Raw genomic sequence first — 26068 nt, 5'->3', positions numbered from 1 at the left:
TCGTGGGTATTCTCCTATTTTAGTAGACAAGAGATTATCCAGATGCTGTTTGTTATTTGTATATCACACTACCAGCCTATCTACAGCTATCAGCCAGACTACAAATCTCCTGGGATGATTCTTTGTGAAGGTAGGGTATAGAAAATTTTCCCAGCGGCAGGAATAACGTCACCGCACAACGGGAGGTCATAGCGGTAATACACTAGTAACCCGCAGCACCGGCAAAATTACAATAGCAGAAAGAGCAGCACAGCAAAAGTCCTCCTTTAAATTGAAGACTGTGTGTAGTTCTGCTTACTTCCGATCTCCTCCGATTGTGAAACCGGCCATCAAAATTAACTGGTCGTCGCGCGTCATGAGGCACCGATCGTCATGCTCCCCCAGGCAGGAATATGGGTCTCATGTCATCCATCCTCTTATCCGTCGACATACATTCATTCATCCTTCTATCCTGGTAGACTACAATCTCCCCCATCTCAAACACTCCATCGTATCATTCTTCCCGTCCAGCCCGCCCATCCTCGCAATTTCACTGCCAGGCCCGTGCTGGATTTGACGGGCCAGAAGCAGTGGAATCCTGTGCCGATCCACCCGTCCCATTTCCCTTTTCCATCTCCATACTCTATTTACGGAGTACGGGGTACATCTCCGAAGTCGTCCATGTCTTTCTCCTACGACTCCTGTCTAATTAACGAGTCTCAAAAACTAGATATATGCATGTCATCAACGTCCATAGTCTACCAAGGGATGTGATCGGTAGTCTGCTACCTCTTTGGGAAGCCAAACATTGCGCTAGATATCCCTAATCTGGCAGGTGACTTGCCCAAAAGTCTCTGGCAGGTCAATCCACGGAAAGCCTCCGATACACGAGCTTGCCGAGGCCTTTTCCTTTCATCCCGGCCATTCCAGCTCGGAACCTTACTATCACCACTCAGAGCCCTTCAATAATCACAAGTCAAGTTCATTGTTGTCCCTCTGGTCGGGAATTTCCATGCTAGAGCCTTGTCTTCCTAGCTACATCTCCCTCGGGCTTTGTACTACCAATTGAGAGCTCGGTATAAAAAACTACAATTCTAAATGATATATCCAGACATCAGCATCTTCTTTCGAAGTTGGAGTAGAGAAACACCATGAAATCATTAGGTCAATGCAATGAGACAGTGAAGCACTCTTAAAAATGTCAATAGATAACCATGAGCAGTACTAACAGAATCGGACTGACCTTCCATTTGAGCTCCTTTTCCTACAAAGTATGAATGATTCAGAATGGCAATGACGATCCACTTACATAAGCAGCACCTACCCCAGCAACCAAAGAACTATTCCTGATTAGGAAAGGTATCAATAGCCCTGGTAAGCATCAGTGGCTTCCACCGAATCTCGCCGCAGCTGCTGCTCTCCTCAATCTTGGGCACATTCTTGAATATACGCGGGCGCTAGGCTCATTGAGCCACTAGGACCAACTCTATCAGGATTACTCAACCCTCACACTACCACATCACCATGCTATCCCCATCCTCACCTGTTGTCGCGGCCGACAACACAACCCCTGGACAATGGATATCGAGACCAGCCACCAGAACACGCACAAGCACACAGAGAAAGGTGTACGGGAAACGAAGAGCGGATGCGCCTAGGGCAGTATTTGAGCAGCGAAGTCCAGCCAAGGATTTGGAAAAGGAAGCGAAAAAAGCCGTTCGGGGTGCTGTGGAGGGCCTGAGAGAGAAGCTGGCTGAGGTTACGATAGACGAGCCTGTGTCTCAAGAGACAGAGCCGAAGGAGCCGGAGGAAAAGGAGGTCGAGGTCGAAGAAGTTGACGAGAAGGACATCCAACCTAATGAGACTGAACAAGAAACACCTATGCCGGAAGCGACACCCGCCCCTGTAACCGAACCGCAAGACGAGCCATCCCCGTCCGAACAGCTGTCGCACGAAATCACAAAGTATGAGACGATGGTCGAAGTGAGGATTAGCCCGACGGTGTCTGTCGAGAGACCTCGAAGGCGCAAGCAAGCTACCGAAGGAACAACAGAGAGCGGGCGGCGATCTGCAAGAAAGGACAAGCCAGCACCGCGACTATCATCCGGCTGCGTCACAGACGAGAAGGCAAATGCCTACGTTCGGCCAATTCTTAACGAAGCCTTATCCCCGGTCGCCGCGCAGAGCGTACAAAAATTTGGATCATGGGCCGCCCGGGCAGGCAACTTGTTAGAAGTGGTGAAGATCGCAGAGGGTTCCTACGGAGAAGTCTATAAATTACGTCTGCGGGAGGAGCTGTGCAAAAAGGAGATGTCCAAGTCCAAACTTGCGCGCTTAAAGGCTTACGGTGATGGCGTGTTCAAGGTGGTCCCTCTGCGCGCGCAGAGTGGCCCTGGTTCGAAGAGATTCACTAGCATCGAGGAAATTGTCTCCGAAGTAAAGATGCTCAAGTATCTCGATCCCATTCCCGGGTTCGCTCGCTTTCGGGAGATCCACGTCGTTCAGGGTCGCTTCCCAGAGAACTTTCAAACGGCGTGGGACTACTACAAGAAGACCAAGGACGACTGTCTGAACCCAAACCCGTCTAGTAAACGGGCCTACCCCGACTCACAACTCTGGGCAATCATTGAGATGGACGATGCTGGCTGTGAGCTGGAAAAGTTCTCCTGGTCATCCATCTTCCAGATCTACGACATCTTCTGGGGAGTCGCAATGGCTCTTGCACGGGCGGAGGAATACGCATTGTTCGAGGTTCGCACCCAACCCCGAGAAATACCAAATCACCATCACTAACATAACCACAGCACCGAGATCTCCACCTCGGTAATGTCTGCATACGAAGCACACGCCCCGAAGGCCGCATGGATCCACCGACCGACCACGAAATCATCAGCCAGTCATTCACAAGTGGCTTCGGACTCAGCACCCTCGAAACCACCATCATCGACTACTCCCTCTCCCGCGCCGCGTTACGCATGGGCGAAGAAGCAGAGCACGTCGAAGTCGCCTCTTCGGATCTCGACAAGAAACAAATCTTCGACGCCATCGGCCGCGACGAAGACGAGATCATGCTACGGAATACCTACAGATAGTACGTACCCTTCTCACCAGACTACAAACATCCCCAATAAGATATCCGGCCTAACTAACAACAACCAACAGCATGCGCGCCGAAGTCTACCACGGCGAACCCCTCAAGACCGAAAAATCCCCGGACATCCCAGGCATCTGGGCCGAATACGCCCCACGAACCAACCTCGTCTGGCTCGTATTCCTACTCAAGTCCCTACTCAAGAACAGAAAGAGCGAGCCAGTAGCTACGGCACCGACTACACCTGCTCGACAGCCTCTTGCGGCCTGCTCGCCTAATAAAGGTCTGAAGAAGCAGGTAGCGAAGTCTCCGCTGGAGAAGATCAAGCAGCAGCACCAGCATCAGCTGGAGTACAGGCCAAGAGTGACGGCTGCGACGCAGGAATATATCTCTCAGTTGAAGAAAACGCTGGAGGATCGGTTGCAGGCTGTTCTGGAGTTGTTGGATTTGGAGAGTGGGCATGAGGATATGTGTTGCGCGGCGGACTTGGTGGCGTATGCAATTGATACGCAGTGGTTGGATGAGAAGGATTTCTTTTGAGTTGTGCTCAACTGTATAGCATTGCATTGGGGGTGTTGGGTTTGGACGGAGTTGTGGTGATATTTATTTCAAGCATCATGGTATAGATAAATTGTTGGGGCGTTTTCGGAGGATCGGTTATACTACAGGATATATATATTTACGTTTATATCTAATACACGGTTTACAGACTTCAACAAATTTGAAAAGGAGCAAATGAACATAGAAGCGTGACTCGCATGCAAAATATATAACATTCTACACTGACTGCACCACAACACCCCCAACCAACACATCTAACGATACCAAAAATCCATCGGCTCCCCCAGGCAATCTGCCACAGTCGTAGCTAAACACAACAATCATTAGCACCACTCTCACTCACAACACATCCCAAATAAAATTCCAGGAAGGAGCAACGTACCAACCAACCCCCTCCTCCTACTCTCCTCCAACATAACCCTCGTCAAAGTCCAAACCGTCTGGGCATGGGTATCATGCGCCAACACCACCGTCCCGCCCGCCTGCACTCCCTCCACAAAGTTCCTCACACTCTCCCCAATCAACCAGGGCGTATTATTCTCATAGTCCTTGGTATCCACACTCGCCCCGATAACATGGTATCCGAGGTCCGTCATCAATGCGAGGATGCGTCCGTCCACGGCGAGGAAGGGCGGGCGCATATAAGTCGGGACTCGACCGATAAAGGTCCGGAAGAGGGACTCGAGGGTGTTCATTTCGTTGATGATGGTGGGGTTGTCGAGGGCGGGGAGGAAGGAGTGGCCGAACCTAAGTACTTAGTATAGATGGTAACTAAGATGGTGGGATGAACTTACGTGTGTGAGGCTATTTGGTGCCCTTCGTTATAGATACGTTGTAAGATGGGAGCACTCTCCTGAAGTCGGTAGCCGTTCACGAAGAAGGTGGAGCGTGCGCCGTATTCGCTGAGGAGGTCGAGAAGCTGGGGGGTGTAGGTTGAGGGCCCGTCATCGAAGGTTAGGGCGATGGTGTTGGGGACGGTGCAGTGCGTGATTAGTATCCCGTAGGGGACGGCGGAGGAATGATGGGCGGTTCCGTTGATGGGGTGGCTGTAGCTAATGTGAGGGAGGAGGGAGAGGATGGTGAAGATGAGGGCGAGGGTGGTTGCTAGGAGGTTGGTCATGGTATATGAATAGGATAAGGATAGATGAATGAATGGGGTTGGTTATGGATAGGGAGGGATGGAGGGTGTAGAAGAGTGATATGACTAGGCGGTTGTGGTCAATTGAGGATGGTTTGCTTTTAGGTATACCATGTTGGGTGGCTTGTCTTGCTGAATGTACAGTAATTGGGAAGGAATAGAGGTTGAGGTTGCTGGAGGAAGGCTCAAGAGGGTATCTGGGATGGGAAGGAGTGGTATCTTCTTTCCTCGATTGGTGTGCTTTTCTGGGTTTGTATAATAGCCACATGAACATGCTGCATTTTTGACGTTAGCTGGTCTGTTCAGTAGACGATAGGGTAATAGTCACTCGAGTTACTATATATCAGGAGAACATATCATCCAGGCAGACTCTTCGAATATCAACTCCTCGTATCGCCCTCATTTTCATTTATAAATATAACAGTTCGATGCAGTGTCAAATACACTACAATCTATCCTTAGCATGGCCTCAATTCTGGAATGACTTTCTAAACGCATCTAGACCTCTGGCAATATTCATACTGCATTGATCCTGAATCCTGGATTTATGTTGCGCTAACTTACAAACCATCTAGTCTAACAGACGCAGAGCAAAACAACCAAGCCACCGCCAGCTAGCACAATTACAACTTGCCATAAACCTTCACTCTCTCCTCAACGGGCTTCTTCGGCTTCTCCTGACCCTCTACTCCGGGGCTACCAAACACCAACTGAGAGATAAGCCTCCAGTCAGTAGGAATCTCCCACTGCTTGGCCACAGGAGCATCGATAAGCGGGTTATAATGCTGCAAGTTGGCACCGAAGCCAAGAGATTCAAGACCGATCCACACTGCATCCATTAGCATTACGAATCCCAAGTCACAATTAAAGCAGGGCCAAAGACATACAGAAGTACTGATGCATAGCATTAGTATGGTGGGCCCAAGGCTCAAACTGGTCCTTGTAGGTAGGGAACTTCTCCTTGAAAGGCTCGATGTGCGCGGGATCTTCATAGAAGAGGATCTAACCACTCAATTAGCACGTAGTCCCAACATACACCCACACAATTAGAAAACCACTTACAGTTCCCAATCCATTCTTAAACCCCTGCAGCTTCGGCTGCGTCTGATTCTTCCACATCTCCTCAGGCAGCGTCCCCTCCTTCACACGGGCCTGGAACAAATCCATTGTAATATCCCAAAGGCGCTCATGCTCCTTATGCAGCAGAACAACCAACCTCGTCGACTGCGTATTAAACGCACTAGGAACATTCAAAATAGCCTGATTGACAAGCTCCTCGATCTTCTCGTCCGGCACGGGGCTATTCTTCCCGAGCTTGTAAATGGAATGGCGACCCTTGGCCAAATCCACGAGCGCACCAGAGCTAGGCATTTGAGAAGGCATCTTCACTGACCCAGTAGACGAAAACGATCTAACAGCAGAAGTAGCAGCAGCAGCAGCAGTAGTAGTCACCAAAGGCGAAGGCGTATTAACAGCAGCAAATCCAAACAACGAAGAAGATGACGATGAACGGAAAACCCGACGAGCAAGAACCCTCGGGACAGCCATGATATTTGTATGTGTCGTCGCAGCAAAGAGATTAATATTATTCTTCTCGGTAAAGACCAATAATGCAAGTCCCGCTAGACAAATCCCGATCAATCCCAGGAGATGTAACCGCATGATCAACAACAACAACTACACCTTTCTCTTCCGCCGTTAAAAGCATCCGCGGAAGTAAGAGGCGAGGGCGGCGCGGAATTACGGATGAAAACGCTTATTAATGGACAATAATGATTACTCTACCAACCTAACTACTTTGTAAGTTACTTGGATAGTTAACTACTTGGACTGTGGCTGATTGGTAAGGGCAAAGACTTCCTCCGCTTTGAAAGAAGATTGATGTCAATTGTGGGGTTCTATTACTTTTGATTATTGCATGGAGTTAAGTAGTAGTCTTGTCCTTCTCCTTCTCTGGGCTTCGAGGTCGGTCGGTGAATTGGGCCTCCGTTCGGGGTATTCGGTCGGATGTCCCGATGCTGGCTTTGGGTAAGCGGGTGACGTCATTTACTTGGTGGGATAATCGCTGTGTTGATAATAGAAAGAGACTAAGCTGAATTATACTAGAGACGCAGATACTACTATGAGATGATATCAAGTACTGTGGTGTATACATTATTTCAATAAAATCATGGGTAAAAGGTGAATCCCCAAGTAACTAGTGTACACATCAAGCAAGAACCATGACCGAAATCGGAAAAGAGATGCATCAAATGTGTAGCAAGACGTATCACTGACCCTCCCTGCCCCGATCAAATGCAAGCAACATAATAATGAAGCAAATATGCCAACCGAACATTAAAAAGTGAGTAAAAGCATGATATCAAAAGCACGACGCACGAGAAAGGAAGAAAGAGAAAGGCCGTCAATCATTACCGTGCGACATTCCATAATGGGTCGCCTGGTGCATACCTCAATAGGGTACTGTGAACCCCTAATCATCGCAGCTGCTATTGCAGATTGTAGCTGTAAGACGCAGGAAATAGTGCAAGACAAGTTATTACGGACCCCTATATCGAGGACTGCGAATGCGCCCGTGGACTCTGCTGAGCACACTCGCTTTCCGATACGTTGTTCTTGGCCCCTGCGTACCAGTCCTCCACGATCAATTGGTGCTCCAGGTCCAGCCAGTACTTGGCTTTCCCGCCAGCCCCGGTTTTGAGGTCCAAATCCCCCAGCCTAATCTCCACACGGCCGGAATCGTCGCGTGGCATCTATGCTGATGTTAGCGGACACGTGGCGCGCCGGTGAAAGCTATGGATGTACCTACCCTTATGAACATTGTACAGTCTCGCAGCGTCATCGCAAGCGACTTATCGCGCGAACTTGGCGGTGGACCATAAAGCCCCACATCCTGTAAGGCTTTCTGATGTGTCAGGAGCCTCTGCAGCGTTCCATTTCGATAAAGTACTTTTGCCAGCCGTGGCTGATCTTTGCATCCCTTGACAAATTGGGCCGCACGAAGGACATTGTCGAACCTGTCAGATACCAGGTCGAGGGGGCAGAATGATTGTTCTTCCGCCAATCCCTTCTTGCGCGCCTTTTGGTTCTTCATATCGCGGAGTGCGCAGGTTCGGCATCTCCGGGAGTTTGGGGGTGCAGAGGGGGATTGAATTAGCCACTTAGGTTTCAACTCTGAGAGCGTCGTTCCGGGAATGCTGAATGTAGTCATGTCTGTTATGAGTAGCCCAAACGGCTCCACCGTAGAGAGGTACACCCCTTGGCGTCGTTTTGGACGCTGGCCGCTTCGCTCTGCTGCCTGTAGCTGTTCATTGCACCCTTGAACGAGCCCTCTGGGGAGATAAACGAGCTCCTGATCAACCAGCTCTTCTGGTTTGAAAAGAGGACGAATGCATGTGTCAAAATTGCGTGCAATCTCCTGATAAGAGATGCCTGCACTCGTATCCTTGCGAAGTCGAAGCAGTTTACCCTTAAACTTGGCAGGCACTTGGAATGTACCCGTTGTGCTAGGTAGTGAGTTGGAAACAGCCACAGGGAGGTCATTTCTTCCATCAAAGTCCATCTGTGCTGGAGCGAGGATTCGATAGATGACATTGGCGCCGCCTTCCGCGAGGTAAACGAGCCGAGCTCCTACTGGGAGCTCTAGTAGATTGGGCTTTGTCATTGGTCAGGTAAGTGGATGATGAACAATGACGATGGTAGTAGACTGAGGAAAAAACCATGACAAATGCCACAAGCAGATGTCCGCAAGAATGCTACAGCCCTGGTTAATATAGTAACAGCAAACGTTCTAGCTCCGTGGTATGCGCGCAACGTGATGTATAGAGTCACGTGGGCTTGAATTAGTCCCGCAAGGAAAAAGTCCGAGGCGCAGCAGGCAAGAATTCAGTGTGCAGTGGAAAAGGGAACATGCAGCCTCTTCATGTACGCAGATGCAAATCACTTAAAACGGACACTGGGCCTTCCAGGGGGATGGATAAGCGTCCAGCGCAGCGCGAGCCTGAACGTGGAGAGAGAAAGGTAGCTGATCTAAAATACTAGTTCAACAGCCGGGCGAATCTTGTCTCTTCAGCTGTCTCTCTTTCAGACCAGTCTTCACACTTTTTGCAAGTACGGAGCCTCGTTACAAATCGGCCAATTGGCTCTCAGCGGATGGGAGGATAGGCTGCTCGATGAAATCGAACGGACTGTGCCCACTATTCTCAGGTGATCGATCTCAGTAATTAAGGCCTACTCAATCACCCGCACGGCAAGTGATGAGCTCAGGGATTCTGGAGGGAAATCCCCCAACCCGATTGCGTCTAGTGGCAACAGTCGCTAGATCTGGGAAGGACGAGCCTTGTGCAGGGATTAGGTCGTCGCAGCCCCGTGGCGCTTGGCCGTGCGAGCCTTAGGCGGATCCCATGCCAATCATATCACGGCGCGCAGATTTATCTCGAAAGGTCTCAGTATTGTTACCACGCCGCGCATCTGACGCTTCAAGCGACACGAGCAGCTAGCCAATACTGTGACAAGATAAGAAAGACTTCGTAAATGAGAAAAGTAACGAGTAGTGGTTACCGTCCGAAGCGAAATCTGGGTGAGCGCTTAAACGCAAGGCGTCGGGCACGCAAACGTCGACAGAGCCCGGGTCCTGGATGCTGCACCGCGACGAGAAGAGGCGGTCAGAAACGTGGACAGCTGAGCAGACGCTGGTTGGAGGTCGAGGGTGAGGAGTACAAGGTAGATAGAGTTGACTGAACGTCACGGAATATGCTAAATCATGCGAGCGATACTGCCGTAGTCGCTAGTGAACTATCGGGACAAACTAACGAAGCGCACTGGAAGACAAAACGGTCGGACCAGCAGGGCTGCGTCACACCCGGTCGGATGGGCTGTTCAGAAGGAGAGTCCACCAACTGAAAGAGAAGAAAGTGATCTCAGCTGAAAGTGAAATTGATCAAGGAGGGTGAGAGAAGCCAGTGAGGATAGGAGATTGGCCACGAGGCAAAAGAAGTCGATAAATCTAGGTTGGTGAATGCGAATTTGGTACCAGAGGGGCGGACCGAAACAATTGCAGTTGACAGACGACCCAAGTAAGGGCCCAGTGCGATTTGACGATTTGAAGGCGTTCCTCCTTCCCGTTTTATCTTGCCAGAGCCTCGAGCACCTCCTTTGTCTTCTCTGCAGGCCATTGTTGGCCATATGTCCTCTTGTCAGTTGTGTTCCCCCCTCATAGGAACTGGGTGGGACAATTATTATTGACTTGTTCTTTGAAAAACCAGAAATAAGAGCAAGGAATAAAAAGAGGGTCACCAAAGGGAAAATCGGACAAACGATTCGCTAGTAAAACTAGCATCTGCCCCAGGATCGTTAGATCCAGATCCATCTTCCCACACCCACAGCAGTAGTCTAGTCTAGTTGATAGTGAGTCTTAGGGACATCCTCGGCCGTCGGCCCAAATTTAGTATAAACCGGTCATGATGCTGCTGGAGGCGCTGGAATCCGGGGAAGAAGGAAGAGCAAAAGAAAAAAAAAAGCAAACCTGCATCGAAGGAGCACTAATTCCTCCCGGTCGGGTTTCGCCAGGGTAAAGTTGGCTTCAGATATGAGACCTCACAAACCGATCGTCATCCACAGCAACGCATTGTGCTCAAGATACGTCCTTCCACTTGGTTCTGGTGATGTGTTGTCCGCGGAAACGTACAGATCTTCGCTGGAGGAGTTGTCTTCCTCAGAGACCGGGTGGGATTATATTCCACCATAGAGAAGCGAGTAACGAACAATTCCGATGATTATAAGCCAGTAGTACTTAGCCAATGCGCATCTCCTGATAGAGTGGTGTAATGTCAATGCGAACTGATTGCAAGTCACGATTGCCCCTCCGGCCGCCGTTAAGGCCCCGCGCTTGCTTGATGAACTCCTCTCCTCACTGCCCGCCAAAAAAGTGGCTGGCTGCTTCCACTTGTCAATCCATTCCCATCCTCCAGTAGAAAGCATTTTCTCACGCAATCAGATCCTCAACTCTATTTGGTTTGAATATTATTCATTTTACTACTTACCATCTTATTCCAAATCTGGTTCTGCACAACAAATATGGCCGAGACATCCTCATCCATCCCGACTCCCCCGCACTGCACCGCCGATTTCTGTTTGATCCCAGTGGGTTACTCCATTCCTTGCAACTATCTAGTTCTTTTGCATCATGCTGCTTGACTACTCCCGCATCTTACCCATGCAATCATTACCTGGTTCATGGATGAAAGTGACGTGACACATTCATTCATTCAATCATTCCCATCATGTCCGTCCAGCGTCTATCAATCATTCCACATGCATACCCACGAACCGCAAACCTTTAACCCATAACCCCATATGCATTCTCCAACTTTAGTAAACTTCGCTAAAAACCTACACTACACTACACTAACGATAATAGATCGGCACCTCATCCCCTTCCGTGTCCGCCCAAATCGCCGATGTTCAGCGCCTTATTGAGAAATCCGGCCTGAAATACGTCATGCATTCAGCTGGCACCACCCTCGGTATGTAGTATACCGCTCGCTATTGGGAAGAATTTATCCTCCGATAAGTACTACTATTAGCATCCTTCTGTACTAGTAGTGATACTTAGTTATATTCATTCCGTGCGCGTGCGCATGGGTATGCTTTATTGGCTGCTGACGGGTTCTACTACTTATCATAGAGGGTCCTTGGGATAGAGTTCATCAGGTTATTGGTCAGGCGCATACGATTCTTCATCAGCAGGGTATTGTGAGGATTCAGACGGATATTCGGGTTGGGTCGAGGTGTGTATTCATTCATCCTTTTCTTTTGATTTTTTCTTGTTTGTTTGCTTCATTTCTGGGGACTGTTGTTGTTTATCTAGAGGCTTGGGTGGGGTGTGGGTTACACAGGCTAAGATGATTAACTCTTTCTTGCTTACAGGACCGATAAGGAGCAGTCCTTTGAGGATAAAGTGAACAAGGTCCGTGAGTTGTTGAAAAACGACTGAGTACGAATTTACAAGGGGATGTGCGTGATACTCGATTGAGTGGATATGCTCCGGCAGTTGCACTTTTCTTTACATGCTATCGCTGCTTATGGACATGGTGAAACGGTCATATCAGTTAGGTACACTGTGCAAAATATGATAATCATCCGAACGCCAACCTGGTAAACCCCCCTATTTATAGCAAAGGAATGTCGTGAGGCTCGTCCAAAACTTTGAAATCCAGCGCTGATGTTGCAACTGTAAATATGTGGGATAGATGCAAAATGACAATGTACTAAATAGGCTAGTAATCAAAATGAAGGGTGAAAGGACGGTGAAGATTCCAAAGAAGTATGAGGTCACAGCGGTCAGCTTAAACTGCAATACCGCCGCCCAGCAGACTTCCCCAATCTCCACCAGCCCAGATCCACTCTCCCATGCTGGGATTCGCTCCGTCCTTGGCTTTCTGGACGACTTCGACCAGACCCTTGAAAACGTTGGAGTAGGTGGAGGCCGAGCTGGTAACGCTGACGGAAGTCAGGTTCTTTCGTCCAGTAGCGTTGGTAACATTGTTCAAACTGTCCACGGTATCGATGGCGGGACCCTTGTCGAAGAAGTCAACCAGGATAAAGGTAGGCTGGCGGCCATTGTATTCCTTCTTGCATTTGGTTGCTGTGTCGCCAAGGTTTCCGGTTCCTCCAGACGCCGCATTGGTGGTAGAAATGTAGCTGACGTTGGGATACTCAATGTCCAATGTCTCTTGGTAGAGGAAATGGTTCATGAATGGGAGGCGGTTGGAAGACAAGGCGGTGGAAAGCTCGTTCTTGACGCTCGAGGGACGATCGGGCTCACAGGAGAAGTTGGAAGCGGAGGTCACGTCGTAGTTGTTCTCCCAGATGAAAGTGAACTCATCCATCAGATACGGTGCCACCGTGTTGCTGGAAGCGTCCAAAGATGCCACGAAGGTCATCAACCGGGTACCATTATTGATCAGTTCCTGCAATGTTGGCCACGAGCTCGGTGCGGAGGTTTGGGAGGTTGGAGTGTAGGTGTAGTTGGTGAGATTGGCCGTTTCGAATTGTGAATGCAGATCAGAAGCTGTTGCATCGTCTGAGTTGACCAGCAAAACAGTCACAACTGGTAATTCACGGAAGATGTCAGTTCTTAGCTCTTTTGGGAGTAATTGTAAAACGCCACCAACGTACCGTCATTGGGGTTGGAGTCCAACCAGCCTTTGATATCTGACAGCCATGTACTCAACAATCCTGCATCCAGATAATCGCAACTAGAGTGGCAGAGACGCCACTGTGAATTCGACTTATGGACTTGAGCTGTGACAAGACGGACACCAGCGTCAAGCTGGAGTGTAGTGTTGTAGTATCTGTGAAGTGGTCAACAAACTGCATTGACGTTCTGCCTTCCCAATTGAACTCACTGGTCTCCAAAAGTAGAGTAATCCGTCGAGGCATCCCGTAGAAACGGACTGTCGTGTGCGCCCAGGTGTGTGATTTCTCCGTATGACTTGGAACACAAGTCTGGGGAGTTGTTGCATGCAGTGGATCGCGGCCGTACAGCCTTCGCCGCTGCGAAGGGCAGGAGCGCTAGAACTCCTAGTCCTAGCATACTGATTGCGCGTTCTGTTTGGTTGGAAAAGGGTATCGATCGTTCAGATGCTATATAAGCCGGAAGGACTCATGCAAGAAGAAAATTGGCTGCGAAGTCCAAGCAACAAGTAATACAACAAAATGCGCGAATATCAAGAAAAAGGGGAAATTATCAGTCTACTCGATTCAAGGGTTTAATTAATTGATGCGCCTGATGAGTGAGAATTATTGTTTCAGCGAGGAAAAAGGAGGGGGGAGAGAGAGAGGAAGAAGAATCAGACACAGTAAGAATCCAACATTCGGGCCATAAAGGATGTGTAAAAGGATGCGGATGATGCAGACAAGCAGGCAGAGCAATAATCAATAAACCCCACTGGTGAAAGCACTGAGTGAATTGTGCAGAGAGTGTGGACTACCAAGACGCACTACATGACCTCCCAAAGCCTGAACCACGGCAACAACCGCGCCATTTGGCTTGGGATCACCCTTACGGGTCATGAGAAAGTTTCGAGGGCAGTGTTGATCTGCCAGTAACGGTGGGCCAGTATGAACAAGGCTCTGGGAGATGGAGTCTGGCCGCGTTGCCTGCCAACCTATTCTTAGGAACAAGGGTCGGTCATGGCTGCTCCTGTTTCGCATTTGGCTGATTTCGCTGACGGGGCCACGCCATTGCCCGTGGCGAAGCCCGCCCGTGTTTGTCTCGTTTGTTGTGTGGCCGCGTTGCCCCGGGTTTCTTCACGTGAGCGGTGTGTCTTGTCTTGGGCTGGGCTAGTATTACATTTTATTTATCTTATGTGATGCTATATAATATATTGTACATATATAATGAATTCACCGGCTACTCACAAAGGCTGCCCCTCGTAGGCTCTTCTCCCGCAAGAAGGTTCGACGTGTTCGACGTTGAGACATCTTCGAGCTGGGTGGGTTCACCAGCCGATACACATCCCTGGGTGCACAACCCTGGAGCAGGAGGGGCTGTCCCCACGCACGGTCAATATCTCCCAGGACTCGCTCCACACTATATGGGTTTTCCCGTCGCAACATGCGACTCATGTGACGACTGGAGCGGCGAGGTCGTCCGTATAGAACAGCAAGTCGGTGCCGGCAGGCTCGTCTGATCCATCTCGTCCAAAGCTGCACACCGTTCTGTCCAAGCTCCCGAAGGAGAACAAGTCCGCGCACCCAAGGGACGAAGTTTCCACCCTCCGTGTGGAAAGGATTATAGTCGTCTCGTTTGGAGGAAACTCGCATCCGGAACCCCCAATAGACGAGAGCGGCTTGCGTCTGTTTGCTGAAGACCGCCCCGAGAATGGTATTGCCGTGCTCGTCAGGTGAGGTAGTATGGGACGATTGCTGTACAGTCGATAGCGAGATAATCTGGAGAGGAGCGTGGTCTTGTTTGGGGGTAGAAGAATAATGACGGGCCAGCCAGAGACAACATGTTCGAAGCTCATCCCAACAATTCATCATGCCAAATCGCTTAATCATCTCGACCCAAAGGTCAGGGGACACAGAAGCACCCACAGGAACGATGCGTCGTAAGACTCGGAAGAGGAAGGTTACTTCTACGACTTCGGAACGGCGCTGACCCTTGATCGGGCTGACACCGGGCCTCCGAGGCGTCAGAACCTTTTCAACCATGAAGTCAATGCTCTCTTTGGTGAGGGTTTGACTGCGCAGTGCCATTTCATCAACCAGCTTGGAGGCCAGAGTCCACTCGCCAGCGGCAAGGTGTTTCCTAAAATGGATGTTGAACAAAGCCGGCCCTTCGTTGGATAGTTCACTCAAAACTGCAAGGGTCATATGATAATGACGCCAATCCTGACTCATATAGTAAGATAGAAGTAGAGACTCCTGTATGCGCGCATCCTCAAGGACATCGGGATGCTCGTCGCTGTGGAGCAAGTCCGATAAGAGTATGTCGCGGTTCTCCGTGGCAAGCTTGCGAAGAAGACGCACAAAGACAGAGTTCCCCAGCGAAATGCCTGCTCGTTCAAGCTTCCGGAGCTTGCTCAGTATATCTTGACTTCCCCGAGCCCTGAGCGCCATCTCCCGCAGAGATTGCGGTCCAAGAGCTGGCACGCCGAACATTTTTAAACCAGAAAGGATTGTGTCGAAGTTAAGAGCCTCCGTTGCAAAGATTCGGGCGCCAAACTCGTCCTTTATTGGCCTCTCTTCATGCGCAACCTTTCCTTGAGTCTCCGCAGCGATTTTATCAAGATCATCGGTTTCGTTTATCATTTCAGGGAATCGTTGGGAGGCATAGCTATGGAGCTCTTGGTAGGATGCCCATGGCCCATACTGTTTGGCGCTCTCTAGTAATGGCTCGAATTCGTCGAACGAATGCGGATGGTCATTCTCTTGGATGAGGAGTCTGTGCATTGAAAGCGCATCGCCAAGACGACCACAGCGTAATAGAGTAGACATGATGGGAGCATAGATCTGGTGGCCTGGAGTCATGCGGCAGATGCTGCGAAAAGCCCATAAGCTTGAAGAGGCAGCCCGCCCCCCTGGCTTTATCGCTCCAGTGACTCTGTTCTGCTGTCGAGAAAGAGCGATCGGCCGGAAGACATGCAGGATATCGTTCGGGTGTGTCAAATGAGGATGATGAAGGCGTTTGTGCCATTCAACAGCCTGCTGTGTCATGCCACGGTCAATAAAGCCACCAACGACAGCCTCATAAAAACCCTCCCAACGTTTCCCCGTTGTATTCCATAGCGCCAGCGCATAATTAGCGATTTCATTCAGAATGACACCGTGCCGTATGCCAGCTTCCACGAAGCTTTGCCAAAAGAAATCAGCGACTTCTCCTTCAACGGGCAAGTGCACACCGTCAACTCGGCTCGTCAAGCCCTCCCATATATCCAACGTGCCTTTATCACCATAATGTCGCTGCCGGTAACGCAGTAGCTCCTCCCAGAGTGCAAAATCGTTCCGATGCACCGGGTCGTCTACTAAGCGAGTTCCAATGTCATCCGTATGTCCTATGTCCGATTCGAAATCCAATCTCTCCGGTTGTAACGCGAGGCTGCGAGGGTTTCTGGCATAAAAACTTTGAGCCGAGTCGCAAGAGCCTCCAGCTTTATCTGCGGCCTGTTTGTGTGGCGTATTAATTTCGTAGATGCGGAAGCTGAGTGCTCGTTTCGTTGATGGGAAAGAAGAATCGTTCGCAGGCGTTTGTTGCAACTCCGCAGCTGGCGCGCTTCTTGCTTGCTTATGAGTCTTGGATAAGCATCGAACACATTTAGCTGTGCGTCGAACGTCCAATTGTTCAACTCCAATTGGCATCGATATCAGGGAGTCGAGAACCGAGAGAGCTGACGGCCTCTTCAGTAGTCGAAGAAGAGCCGGGCGCATGAGGTTTGAGAAAAGGAGAGCGAAAGGAAGGCGGCAGTAAGTCTGACCATCCTCATAAATCGCACTCTATCACAAAGTGTGTTAGTGGCACATGTGAACACAGGTAAATGGCGGCTTTCTTCTGCTCTGCACACCTTTGATTCCGCGGACTACTTCTTTTCTGGGCAGGCCGGGCTTCCACCAGAACACGCCATACTCGCTACGGTTAGGAGCTTGCATATTCACGTGATAATTATTAAGCCTCGCATCCTAAAGGCGGAAGTGGGAGGGTAGTCACGTGATATTCAAGGACCGTTCGGGTCCACACTTCACGACATCGACTGATCATTGTTGCTGCTAGCCTCTCATCTGCCATTGTCCCTCCTCCTACCTCCATAACCCCCATTGTCGCTTTTGCGCACCGCCAAAATGTTCCGCACCGCTCCTCGTCTGGCTGGGTATGTTCGCTGATTTCATTTCGTCAATTGTACCCCCCGCATGGCTTCCTGAGCGCGGCCGGGCTGACGGCTTGTCGGTCGGGACTGTTTGCTGCTCAATTGCCTGAATATGTCGTGCAATTGGGACTCGGAAGCGAGACTCTACACCGGAAACAACCTGCTAATATATCTTGCTTTCCATAGGTTCGTGTTCCGTGAGAACCGTGTCCCTTACTACCAGCGCCTTTTCCAGCAGCACGACGGCAAGCGCCAGTGGTGGAAGGTCCGTTGATCCGCGAATAATTTCTAGCTCGCAAAAGAAACGAAGAAACCTAACAATACGGGATCTCTACAGACTGAGCGCAGTGGTTACCTCATGTGGCCCTACCTCATCTCCGTCTACGGCATGGGCATCGGTAGGCTCTTCAAATGCACCATGACAATGGATCACGGCTAATGTATTCTTTCTTAGCTACTACCTACGCTATGGGTCGTATGGTCTTTGTAAGTTGTACCTCGAAATACCGTGTTTCAATGGGGGTCCGTGGATTGACAGATTTACTAATGCTCATCATAGGGCCACAAGACCTGGTTCGGCAAGGCGTAAATGCGGTCCTCGCCAACTTTGACACAGTGTACCTCTATTTCTCTGATAGGCAGCTAGAAAGAAAGATAACTGACGTTGTATATAACTTTCTCCAAAGCGTCAAAGCATTAATACCTGCCTTATGTTCTCTCGTATATCCCCGAGTACCCTGTGTCCCAACCATAGTCCGCTTGTTTTGGGTGGATAGAGAAGCATTGACCAATGATCCGAGGAGAGGCAAGATTGAGGGAGCCTAAACCTGTACACTCTGGCTGCGTCTAAATATACATGTCACAGCATATAAAGGTTGCAGAGCCTAGTAAACTCTTTTAGAATCACTACAATGGCACGATGCGACGCTGCTGGACTTCCTCGGTTCAGCTGGTATGTCCTGCTCCAGAGTCACAAATATTGTACATCATTCGGCTGCACTGGCCGCTTTCCCTCGTAAGATTGTCGAATGGGCTACCATCGCGCAGAATTATTGTATGTAGTTACCTGATCGAGGTGAAGCTTGTCCGTAGATTAGTCATCCATACTTTCATGGCGCTTTATCCAGATTGGGAAACAAGATACGGCCAAATAGTTGACAATCAGCGGAAGACCATCCAACGTTTGGCTGATAGTTCAACATCCCAGCGTCCAAAATGTTCAAGCCATAGTACATGTTCCCTGCTCTGCGATCTGGATGTCAAGGCTTAGATAGCCTTACAATGAAGATAACAGTCTATGGTAACTGCCACCTGTCAATGAGAATACTTAAGAAGTGGGGATATTGTACCTCACAGGAGCGTATAAGCGCTCCTGCGTACGGCAACACAAGGCTTCCACTAGCAGGTGTAACTGACAAAAAAAGTCTCAGTATTCCATGATCTATATACATTGCACATTTACGCGAATATAAGGGTGTGACATGGCGTCCACATCTGCTGAGCGGCCGGCTAAGCGAGTGCGACAAGCTTGTGAACCATGCAGGTGAGACGGAACATTAGTCCGATCTTGCACTATATGACGCACTCACTGACTCTTCGCAGACGCAAGAAGGCAAAATGTCCTGGGGAGCAGCCAGTCTGCTCCTTGTGCGCCCGGTTAAACCAGCAATGCGCCTATGCTGGAGAACATAGGAGATCTTCGACAGCTGGGCTTGCCATCCCACGGGAGGGGGCTTCTGTGCCTCCCGGCTCAGAGAACAGGATCTCGGAGATCTTGGTAAGCCAATATATATGACAGCTATATTGCTGATTTTGATAAATTCCTACAGGAGGAACGACTGGGAAGCCTTGAGGCTAGAATGGGGCAAGTTCTCGATGCCCTGGGGTAATACATAGCTTCCCTCATGCGTTGTCATCCGTGCTCTAACTTTATCAATCTAGGCAGAACAGCCCCAGACAAGAGCCACGGGAAGCTGCTCCTCGCACTGCTGTAATGAGCAACGCTGTGGCATCCCTTTTAAGCCCAAATATCCCCTTCCCCACTTGGGAAAAGGTGCTCGCAATGGCAGAGCTTTATCTGATATATTGCCACTCGCAACCCCTTCCACTCTTTCAGAAGGAAGGCTTCCTCGATAGCCTGAGGAGCCGTGACCCAGAGATAGTATATGCGATGTTGGCGCTGAGCATTCGGTTCTCTCAGGACGAGAGTTCGCAGACTGGCGGGTTCACGTCACTTGTTAATGGCTATACGGAAGTAGCCAGGGGCTTGGTTATGAGGAGAGTATCGGAAGGGCCAATAGAGCTCTCAACTCTTCAGAGCCTATGCCTCTTGAGCTTGGTGGATTTTGCCAGTAATACAACCACTGACGTATCAGAATGATAGCCTTGCTGACTTGATCACTTTTAGATGGAAACACACACCGTTCGAGCATCCATTGCAGTTTGGCAATGAACTTGGCACAATGTGCCAACCTTGGCCTAGAGTCTGGCTTAGTACAACCCCCAGCCGCACGTGAAGAGCGCAGGCGCTGCTTCTGGAGTATTTGTCTCTTGAAGCGTCTTCACGGAGTTGATTTCGACAATCTAGATTTTCCCGATGGCTGCTTTCCCCAGTTCCCAGAAAGTCCTAGCCGGCCGCCTCCAACGATCTCATCAAGCAATGGGGCGAATGAAACACGGTCATCAGGCATGCAGGATCAGGGTATTTTAGCATACGTGATCATGCTCAGTGAAATATTTGCAAAAACTGCAAAATATGTCAGACGCCATGGGAAGCCTAGCAACGTACCCCCGTGGTCTTCACAATCAGAGTATTCGAAAATATTGACTGCTCTTATGGAACGGGAAACGCAGATGCCATACAGCCACAGGTTCAAGCCAGCGAACTTGAGTGAAAGAACACTTGAGGATCTACAAGAAAGGAGAGATTACTGGGGCCCATGGTTGTTGAATCAGTTCCTATATCATACGATTCTGTGTCTTTTGAATCACCCGCTATTGCTCTCTCTCAGCCTCAGAAATTTCCGGAGTACGATTCCCGAGATATTCTTGCAGCACAGCTCGGACTTGATTTCGTCGCACACGACATGGATAATCCATTTTATCGACTACTTCGAAGAAAGATCTTTCGTTGTCTCGGATCCTTTCTTGGGCTATAGTGCTGCTGTGGTAGCAACCATTGAATTGCAGCTTAGCTTCACGGAGAACACTACCATTCGCGAAGAGAAACGCAACAGGTTTTACAAATGTGTTAGTTTCGTGCAGAATCTAGGACGCAAGTGGCCACATATGGCACGTTTGGTAAGGGAATATCTTCCCATACTCACTTTTATCTGCTGACTTTCAGACAGGCGGACAGATTGCAGAGCTTGGAAGATGCTGTCTCAGCATCCTATGAACTTGAGTCTGGTGCTCAGAATAAGTACTTACTCATAGACCTCTCGCGCTTCTGGGAGATCCTCGAGTATTCTTCCAATAGTGACGCAGAGTCAGCCTGTCGCATGTTTGGGGACTCACTCTATTCTGAAGCTCCCACACCTGGAGCCGAAGTGTCGCAGACGTCTCCTTTACCGGAGCCTTTTCGTTTGCATACACAACAATCTCTACCACAGTCGCCAACATCTCAATTCAACATTCAGACCCCCATCATCACGGCCGATGCACAGTATCCCATGGGTGTCGACTCGCCTACTTACGATGAATACTCAATATTAGCCACAAACTTCTTTTCGCAAGCCCAGGACTTTCTGCGAAGCGGTGATCCGAGGAACGGATTCGGAAACTTATGACTTCGACAGTATGAATCTCTCAGAGAGACCCTACATTGATTATTTGCTTTTGCACAATGACTGTGGGCCGTTTCTCAAAGGGATCTTCAAGCTCACACGCTAAGAATAAAATATTTTGGTATCTATTTCTAAAATTATCCATCAAAGAGCGCACTATCGAAATCGGTCTCAGTCCTGCACAAGCGATCTAGTGAACCCCCGTCACTGTTGTAGTGCACCCTTGAAGATATTTACAAATGTCCAAACCTCGCTGAAGCTGTTGTACAAAGGAACCGGAGCAACACGCACGACACCCGGCTCCCGCTTATCGCAGACTATTCCTGCTTCCTGCAACTTCTGCGCAACATTCTGCAACAGGCCAGGCTTGAGTAGCAAACTCAGTTGTGCGCCTCTCGCATCGGGGTCTGTGGGCGTGATAATGCTGAACGGCCTGGATTCCTCTTCAGTATCCTTGAGCAAAAGGAACTCAAGGTATGCTGTTAGCATCTTTGATTTCTTGCGAAGATCTGCCATCGATGTTTCATCAAACACTGATAGGGCGGCACAAAGACACGCTAGGTCGATGGCCGAAGGATTCGATATCTGAAACCCTCCAGCGCCAGGAATGGGCTTGAACTCTGGATATCAATCGAATCAGCTTACTAGCCCACGGAGTTGTATATATAAAAGTGCACACATACTGTTATCCATCTTAAATCTGACCGATCGATCACCACCATACCATCCGGTTAGACGGTGACGGAACTTGGGTGCATCTTCTCCCGCGCTGTAATCGACTTCTCCGTGTTGTTCATGCACGAAAAGGCCCCCCATTGCCCCAGGACCAGCATTTCCGTACTTATACGTGCACCATGCTGCAAAATCAACGTTCCAATCATGCAGGTTTAGCTCAACATTAGCGAAGGCATGGGCCAGATCCCAGCCAACAACCATGTTGCGTGAATGGGCATATTTAGTAATTTTCTGAATGTCAAACAGTTGTCCAGTATAATATTGGATACCAGGAAGGAGAATCATAGCAGCCTCATCAGCATGCTTGTCGATATAAGAGAGAATCTTCTGGGTGGAAATCTCGTATTCGCCCTCGTCTGGGCCGATGAGCACCATAGACTCCTTGGGATCCAGGTCATGCCAGGCAATATGAGATTCGATAGCATACTATACTGAAGTCAGTGCCGTGGTAGCAGAAGACAGCCTCTTTCGAACATACGTGATCACTTGGGAAAGCCTTCCAGTCCATCAAGATCTTGTGCTTGGTTTGCGTCGGCTTGTAGAAACTAGCCAGCAGAAGATGAAGGTTCGTTGTAAGTGTCCCCATCGCTGCGACTTCTTCTGGCTTTGCTCCCACAATCTTGCTCATTGATTCAGCTGCTTGCTCTGAGAGCAGCTGCCATTGCTTCAAGGGTGAGCCCTCAAGATCAGTGAAGTGGCCACCAACTCCGATAGATGACCAAGTGTCCAACTGTGCTTCTAAGTACCTTGCTGTGGCCTTGGGTTGAATGCCAAGTGAATTACCGCAGAAGTAAATGCATGACTCGGGCGAAAGGCCTGTGACAATCAGTGACGAGATCTACAGCTGTCAGAATTGTACTAACCAGGCTTTGCTAACTTTTTGGAAGCAATGTTTGCTTTCGATGGAACGATGAACTTCTCCCGGAACGCAGCAAGGCTATCAGAAGAGTCTAGAGATGCGGCATATTCCTTTGTCGCTGCTTCGGCGGGGAATGCCAGGCTGACGCCATTCGACTTCGACATTGTGGATTTGGATGGTAATTGAAGAGAAAGATAACGAGAAGGAATGGATGAACACCAGAAACCAGCCGCTGACAGTCACCAATTAACATTTATATAATGGACTGGCGTGTGACACAAGGCACTTCCGTTTGTCCCTCCCACCGGATCCGGATACCGTTCCGCTTCCGCCTCACCATCCGTGTTGTCGGAAGAGCGAAAACACAGCATCCACTTTAGAAACCCGGGTGGTTGCTAAGTTTCCGCTAACCTACTGCCTTTCTGCTCTGAATTGGTCGTTGTGGAACGGAGAATAACCTGTCTTTGCTCATTCAGATGGTTCTTCCTGGATCCTTGTGGATCCGGCTTTCTTCCGTCCATCCTTGGGAATACGATATAAACACCTGAATCTCCTCTTACCTGCATAAGGAACTATTCTACAAAGTCTTGTATATCAAGCTATATACTGAAGTGCACATATTATCATGCTTTACACACCAGACATTTCCCTTGTTGAGTACGGTGTCTCCCTCCAGAACGGGTTCCTCCCGGAAGTTCCTCCCGTACGAAGATTGGGAGACCCCTACTATTCTCCGTGGGAGGACATCGCACAAGACTTGCCTGAGCTCATCCAAACTGGTACAATCAGAAGGTCTGTGGATGACCTGGATATACTCTCTACGAAGAAGTTGCGGGGAGAACCTGAGTGGCGGAGAGCATATGTTGTGCTTGCTTACCTTACACACGCCTACATCTGGGGTGGTGACAAGCCGAAAGATGTATTACTCCCCTTATCCCAACACTACCTGTCTCGTATATCACTACATATCTCGTGCCTTTACTGACACCAACGATACAGGTGCTACCCCCCTGCATCTCACGCCCATTCATCGAAGTATCGAACCACTTGGAGCTACCACCATGTGCCACTTATGCTGCCCTCAATCTTTGGAACTTCTCGGTACCATCCGCTGATACAGACGTTACGGATCCGGACAATCTATCAGTGGTGACCTCGTTTACTGGCACCAAGGACGAAGAATGGTTTTTTGTTCTCTCCGTCGCTATCGAGGCCAAGGGAGCACAACTCATCGAGCTAATGCTGGATGCTATGCATGGAGCAAATGTCGATGATAGCAAGCGTGTTGTCTCTCGTCTTGAGCAACTGAACTATGGTCTGAAGGAACTTGGTGACCTCTTGGAGCGCATGTATGAAAATTGTGCGCCGCCCGTCTTTTACCATCAACTACGCCCATACCTGGCCGGTAGTAAGAACATGGCATCGGCTGGGTTACCAAATGGTGTATTCTACGATATCGGGGAAGGCCGAGGCGAGTGGCACCAGTACAGTGGTGGTAGCAATGCTCAGAGTTCGTTGATCCAAGCCTTCGACATTTTCTTGGGCGTGGAGCATTCAGCCACCGGAGAGACCAAGTCTCACGGCAAGCCGAATCCTCAAGTCATGACTGGCTTTATGCAGGTAAGAGTTGATCTCCAAGGAGGCATCCAGACCAAGCAATGTCGATATTGATTGTATATTTCTAGACCATGCGAAACTATATGCCAGGCCCTCACCGACGCTTCTTGGAAATGATGCTCCGCACGTCCAATGTGAGATCCTATGTCTTGAGCCACAAGCCCGGATCTGCTTTGAGGGATGCATACAACATGGCAGTTATGTCACTTGGGGGATTCCGCGATAAGCATGTGCGGATGGTTACTCGATACATCATCATGGCTGCAAGGAGTCCGCCGCCAAACCAAGTATCTTCGAGGACAAACCTGGCCACGACAACGTCGACAATAGTGGACAATTCTCATGAGAAACTCAACGCCGGCGTCAGAGGAACGGGCGGGACAGATTTGATACCGTTTCTCAAACAGACCAGAGACACGACGAAGGCTGCAGCCAGCTACACCGACTAAAACCGCAGCGATGCAATTGAACTGTTTGGCGATGCGACTCTTGATACCATATAAGCGAATCGTTTCATGAAATTCATAACCCTTTACAACTACCGAGTCATGATTGATTACTAGAGGCTTTTCTTATTGCACAATTACTTCATAGGACATGTTCAGGACAGGCAGTCTGCGGGGACGGGAGCGGAGGCGGATACGGATGGCGGGAAAGCTGGACTTTCGATGATATCCGAGGGCAGCCGCAGGAACTGAGTCTTATCGCGTGTCATCTATCTGCCTCCACTTACATCATGATAGAAGCACACTTGAATCATTTCTTCCGTGTTTATCGGGACCCGTAGTGGTTGGAGACCTATGAATGTAGTGATAAGTAGCAGAAAACCGTTATTCACGATCACCAAATGCATCTCCTCTATTGCGGATATTGGCCATGCGGCCATTGTTCCCACCTTATCGGCAAGCAGGACCACTGTTGCACAAAAGCAAACAGAGCTGTAAGAAAGGGCCAACCAGGCCAACCGATCTTCCAGCTCTCCTTGACACTGATACCCACTGGTCTCCTTCGAGAATGGCGCTAGAACCTCCACTGTAGTCGTCCACAAGAGGACACTGTCGTATCAGTAACTCCCACATGCAGCACCTACAATACGTAACGAGCTTCTCACATCCCAACACAACGAGTGAGCATGTCAATTATGCCCGACATCCGCTAATACTGCCCAATTGAAAGTCCCCGAAGAACGAAGTTATCATTTCTCTATGCTAAGTGGAAAAAGACAACTCAACCCCGATTCGGCGACCAACAAAGCCCTACCGTAGTATATCGAAACCATGATACACCTCTCAAATCAAAGCACCAACCAACCCTCTCCCAATATATCAGATGAACGAGACATCTGACCAAGAACCTCCGAACCTCCCCTTTGCTCTCCTGCTAGTAACCCAACTAGGAACCTATGCGGTCATTGTTCTCGTGACCGTCCTTCTCTCCCACAGCACCGACTTGTCCTTTCCCACGGGAAACCCCTTGCCCTCCCGTATCAAGTAACTTGCTACCAGATAGAACACCGCCAGCCAACCTATCAGCCCATCCAATCAACACCTAGTAACAACAAAAGTTCAACCGGGCAAAATCCCCGACCTGTAATCTGTTATCCAATATCCAAGTCTCACATTCCGACCAGGCAGGTCTCAACCAAGACAAAATCAAGGGGGGTGCCGCGAAAAAAGGTATCGGCGATTGAAGCTTATCCGTTCGGCGACCGGCTTATCACACCATCAACGCCATTATGGCGATGCACACCGCAATTCTCGGCCAGTGAGGTATGTTGTCGCAGATCTGAGGAATTCAAGTACTCCTGAGTGCCCAGAAAGGTGTGGTTTAGGGCGGTGATACGTATGTCTGGTGGTCATGGCGTTCAATGGGCTTGTGGTTGCTTTTTTATACATAGTAAGAATAGTTGCTGTTCTTGTTTTGGTTCAGTGGCGG

The 26068-nt window shown here is 49.5% G+C and overlaps 12 protein-coding genes across 12 annotated transcripts; 6 read left to right on the top strand and 6 right to left on the bottom strand.

The window, feature by feature from the left end:
- The first annotated feature begins 1399 nt into the window (after positions 1-1399).
- Positions 1400-3815, top strand: BO85DRAFT_468626 (uncharacterized protein). The gene is made up of 3 exons (XM_025662279.1): positions 1400-2730; positions 2784-3070; positions 3142-3815. Exons 1-3 carry the CDS (start codon positions 1504-1506, stop codon positions 3608-3610), a joined length of 1983 nt encoding a protein of 660 aa, XP_025515935.1. The 5' UTR covers positions 1400-1503; the 3' UTR covers positions 3611-3815.
- Positions 3816-3885: 70 nt separating this feature from the next.
- BO85DRAFT_513683 (chitin deacetylase) lies at positions 3886-4807 on the bottom strand (the record flags this gene model as incomplete). Its single annotated transcript, XM_025664716.1, has 3 exons — positions 4426-4807; positions 4014-4378; positions 3886-3938 (listed from the first exon to the last, which is right to left on the bottom strand). The coding sequence occupies exons 1-3, from the start codon at positions 4749-4751 to the stop codon at positions 3886-3888; spliced, it is 744 nt and encodes a 247-aa protein (XP_025515934.1). The 5' UTR covers positions 4752-4807.
- A 585-nt stretch (positions 4808-5392) lies between these two features.
- BO85DRAFT_459211 (nitroreductase family protein) lies at positions 5393-6317 on the bottom strand (the record flags this gene model as incomplete). Its single annotated transcript, XM_025661637.1, has 3 exons — positions 5393-5598; positions 5657-5771; positions 5832-6317. The coding sequence occupies 3 exons, from the start codon at positions 6315-6317 to the stop codon at positions 5393-5395; spliced, it is 807 nt and encodes a 268-aa protein (XP_025515933.1).
- A 1001-nt stretch (positions 6318-7318) lies between these two features.
- On the bottom strand, positions 7319-8433 carry BO85DRAFT_487829 (inositol-pentakisphosphate 2-kinase; the record flags this gene model as incomplete). The annotated part of the gene is made up of 2 exons (XM_025663482.1): positions 7319-7522; positions 7579-8433. 2 exons carry the CDS (start codon positions 8431-8433, stop codon positions 7319-7321), a joined length of 1059 nt encoding a protein of 352 aa, XP_025515932.1.
- A 2181-nt stretch (positions 8434-10614) lies between these two features.
- Positions 10615-11826, top strand: BO85DRAFT_519896 (thiamine-binding protein). Its single transcript, XM_025665084.1, has 4 exons — positions 10615-10910; positions 11188-11293; positions 11455-11557; positions 11697-11826. Exons 1-4 carry the CDS (start codon positions 10845-10847, stop codon positions 11761-11763), a joined length of 342 nt encoding a protein of 113 aa, XP_025515931.1. The 5' UTR covers positions 10615-10844; the 3' UTR covers positions 11764-11826.
- An 18-nt stretch (positions 11827-11844) lies between these two features.
- On the bottom strand, positions 11845-13535 carry BO85DRAFT_291793 (uncharacterized protein). Its single transcript, XM_025655273.1, has 3 exons — positions 13178-13535; positions 12948-13123; positions 11845-12879 (listed from the first exon to the last, which is right to left on the bottom strand). Exons 1-3 carry the CDS (start codon positions 13363-13365, stop codon positions 12116-12118), a joined length of 1128 nt encoding a protein of 375 aa, XP_025515930.1. The 5' UTR covers positions 13366-13535; the 3' UTR covers positions 11845-12115.
- A 577-nt stretch (positions 13536-14112) lies between these two features.
- BO85DRAFT_449107 (uncharacterized protein) lies at positions 14113-16842 on the bottom strand. Its single transcript, XM_025660091.1, has one exon. It carries the CDS (start codon positions 16701-16703, stop codon positions 14178-14180), a length of 2526 nt encoding a protein of 841 aa, XP_025515929.1. The 5' UTR covers positions 16704-16842; the 3' UTR covers positions 14113-14177.
- A 265-nt stretch (positions 16843-17107) lies between these two features.
- On the top strand, positions 17108-17786 carry BO85DRAFT_449106 (cytochrome c oxidase subunit 7). Its single transcript, XM_025660090.1, has 5 exons — positions 17108-17140; positions 17324-17402; positions 17475-17535; positions 17592-17623; positions 17697-17786. The coding sequence occupies exons 1-5, from the start codon at positions 17112-17114 to the stop codon at positions 17724-17726; spliced, it is 231 nt and encodes a 76-aa protein (XP_025515928.1). The 5' UTR covers positions 17108-17111; the 3' UTR covers positions 17727-17786.
- Positions 17787-18618: 832 nt separating this feature from the next.
- Positions 18619-20925, top strand: BO85DRAFT_459207 (putative C6 transcription factor; the record flags this gene model as incomplete). Its single annotated transcript, XM_025661636.1, has 6 exons — positions 18619-18680; positions 18740-18914; positions 18967-19022; positions 19079-19488; positions 19545-20437; positions 20488-20925. 6 exons carry the CDS (start codon positions 18619-18621, stop codon positions 20923-20925), a joined length of 2034 nt encoding a protein of 677 aa, XP_025515927.1.
- BO85DRAFT_449103 (kynureninase) lies at positions 20906-22734 on the bottom strand. Its single transcript, XM_025660089.1, has 4 exons — positions 22521-22734; positions 22136-22473; positions 21606-22083; positions 20906-21542 (listed from the first exon to the last, which is right to left on the bottom strand). Exons 1-4 carry the CDS (start codon positions 22678-22680, stop codon positions 21127-21129), a joined length of 1392 nt encoding a protein of 463 aa, XP_025515926.1. The 5' UTR covers positions 22681-22734; the 3' UTR covers positions 20906-21126.
- A 177-nt stretch (positions 22735-22911) lies between these two features.
- Positions 22912-24715, top strand: BO85DRAFT_291610 (indoleamine 2,3-dioxygenase). The gene is made up of 3 exons (XM_025655272.1): positions 22912-23435; positions 23516-24136; positions 24202-24715. Exons 1-3 carry the CDS (start codon positions 23142-23144, stop codon positions 24580-24582), a joined length of 1296 nt encoding a protein of 431 aa, XP_025515925.1. The 5' UTR covers positions 22912-23141; the 3' UTR covers positions 24583-24715.
- A 526-nt stretch (positions 24716-25241) lies between these two features.
- On the top strand, positions 25242-26061 carry BO85DRAFT_449101 (uncharacterized protein). The gene has a single exon (XM_025660088.1). The coding sequence runs from the start codon at positions 25463-25465 to the stop codon at positions 25625-25627; it is 165 nt and encodes a 54-aa protein (XP_025515924.1). The 5' UTR covers positions 25242-25462; the 3' UTR covers positions 25628-26061.
- Positions 26062-26068: the final 7 nt, after the last annotated feature.

The sequence above is a fragment of the Aspergillus piperis genome (assembly GCF_003184755.1).
Source record: "Aspergillus piperis CBS 112811 unplaced genomic scaffold BO85scaffold_8, whole genome shotgun sequence".
In the NCBI taxonomy this organism is placed as follows: domain Eukaryota; kingdom Fungi; phylum Ascomycota; class Eurotiomycetes; order Eurotiales; family Aspergillaceae; genus Aspergillus; species Aspergillus piperis.
Note: the sequence above shows the minus strand (reverse complement) of the source record. Positions and strands in the feature narration are given on the sequence as shown.

Coding starts and splice junctions, on each gene's coding strand:
- BO85DRAFT_449106 (XM_025660090.1), top strand. CDS start 17,112: ATGTTCCGCACCGCTCCTCGTCTGGCTGG. Junction 17,403..17,474: donor GCAAGCGCCAGTGGTGGAAG/GTCCGTTGATCC, acceptor GGATCTCTACAG/ACTGAGCGCAGTGGTTACCT. Junction 17,624..17,696: donor CTATGGGTCGTATGGTCTTT/GTAAGTTGTACC, acceptor TGCTCATCATAG/GGCCACAAGACCTGGTTCGG.
- BO85DRAFT_449103 (XM_025660089.1), bottom strand. CDS start 22,680: ATGTCGAAGTCGAATGGCGTCAGCCTGGCATTCCCCGCCGAAGCAGCG. Junction 22,084..22,135: donor AGGCTTTCCCAAGTGATCAC/GTATGTTCGAAA, acceptor ACTTCAGTATAG/TATGCTATCGAATCTCATAT. Junction 21,543..21,605: donor CAGATTTAAGATGGATAACA/GTATGTGTGCAC, acceptor ATTGATATCCAG/AGTTCAAGCCCATTCCTGGC.
- BO85DRAFT_468626 (XM_025662279.1), top strand. CDS start 1,504: ATGCTATCCCCATCCTCACCTGTTGTCGCGGCCGACAACACAACCCCT. Junction 2,731..2,783: donor AGGAATACGCATTGTTCGAG/GTTCGCACCCAA, acceptor ACATAACCACAG/CACCGAGATCTCCACCTCGG. Junction 3,071..3,141: donor CTACGGAATACCTACAGATA/GTACGTACCCTT, acceptor AACAACCAACAG/CATGCGCGCCGAAGTCTACC.
- BO85DRAFT_449107 (XM_025660091.1), bottom strand. CDS start 16,703: ATGCGCCCGGCTCTTCTTCGACTACTGAAGAGGCCGTCAGCTCTCTCG.
- BO85DRAFT_449101 (XM_025660088.1), top strand. CDS start 25,463: ATGAACGAGACATCTGACCAAGAACCTCCGAACCTCCCCTTTGCTCTC.
- BO85DRAFT_519896 (XM_025665084.1), top strand. CDS start 10,845: ATGGCCGAGACATCCTCATCCATCCCGACTCCCCCGCACTGCACCGCC. Junction 11,294..11,454: donor TTCAGCTGGCACCACCCTCG/GTATGTAGTATA, acceptor TACTTATCATAG/AGGGTCCTTGGGATAGAGTT. Junction 11,558..11,696: donor GATATTCGGGTTGGGTCGAG/GTGTGTATTCAT, acceptor TCTTGCTTACAG/GACCGATAAGGAGCAGTCCT.
- BO85DRAFT_291793 (XM_025655273.1), bottom strand. CDS start 13,365: ATGCTAGGACTAGGAGTTCTAGCGCTCCTGCCCTTCGCAGCGGCGAAG. Junction 13,124..13,177: donor TACTCTACTTTTGGAGACCA/GTGAGTTCAATT, acceptor ACCACTTCACAG/ATACTACAACACTACACTCC. Junction 12,880..12,947: donor GGACTCCAACCCCAATGACG/GTACGTTGGTGG, acceptor GTGAATTACCAG/TTGTGACTGTTTTGCTGGTC.
- BO85DRAFT_291610 (XM_025655272.1), top strand. CDS start 23,142: ATGCTTTACACACCAGACATTTCCCTTGTTGAGTACGGTGTCTCCCTC. Junction 23,436..23,515: donor GTGGTGACAAGCCGAAAGAT/GTATTACTCCCC, acceptor CCAACGATACAG/GTGCTACCCCCCTGCATCTC. Junction 24,137..24,201: donor TCATGACTGGCTTTATGCAG/GTAAGAGTTGAT, acceptor GTATATTTCTAG/ACCATGCGAAACTATATGCC.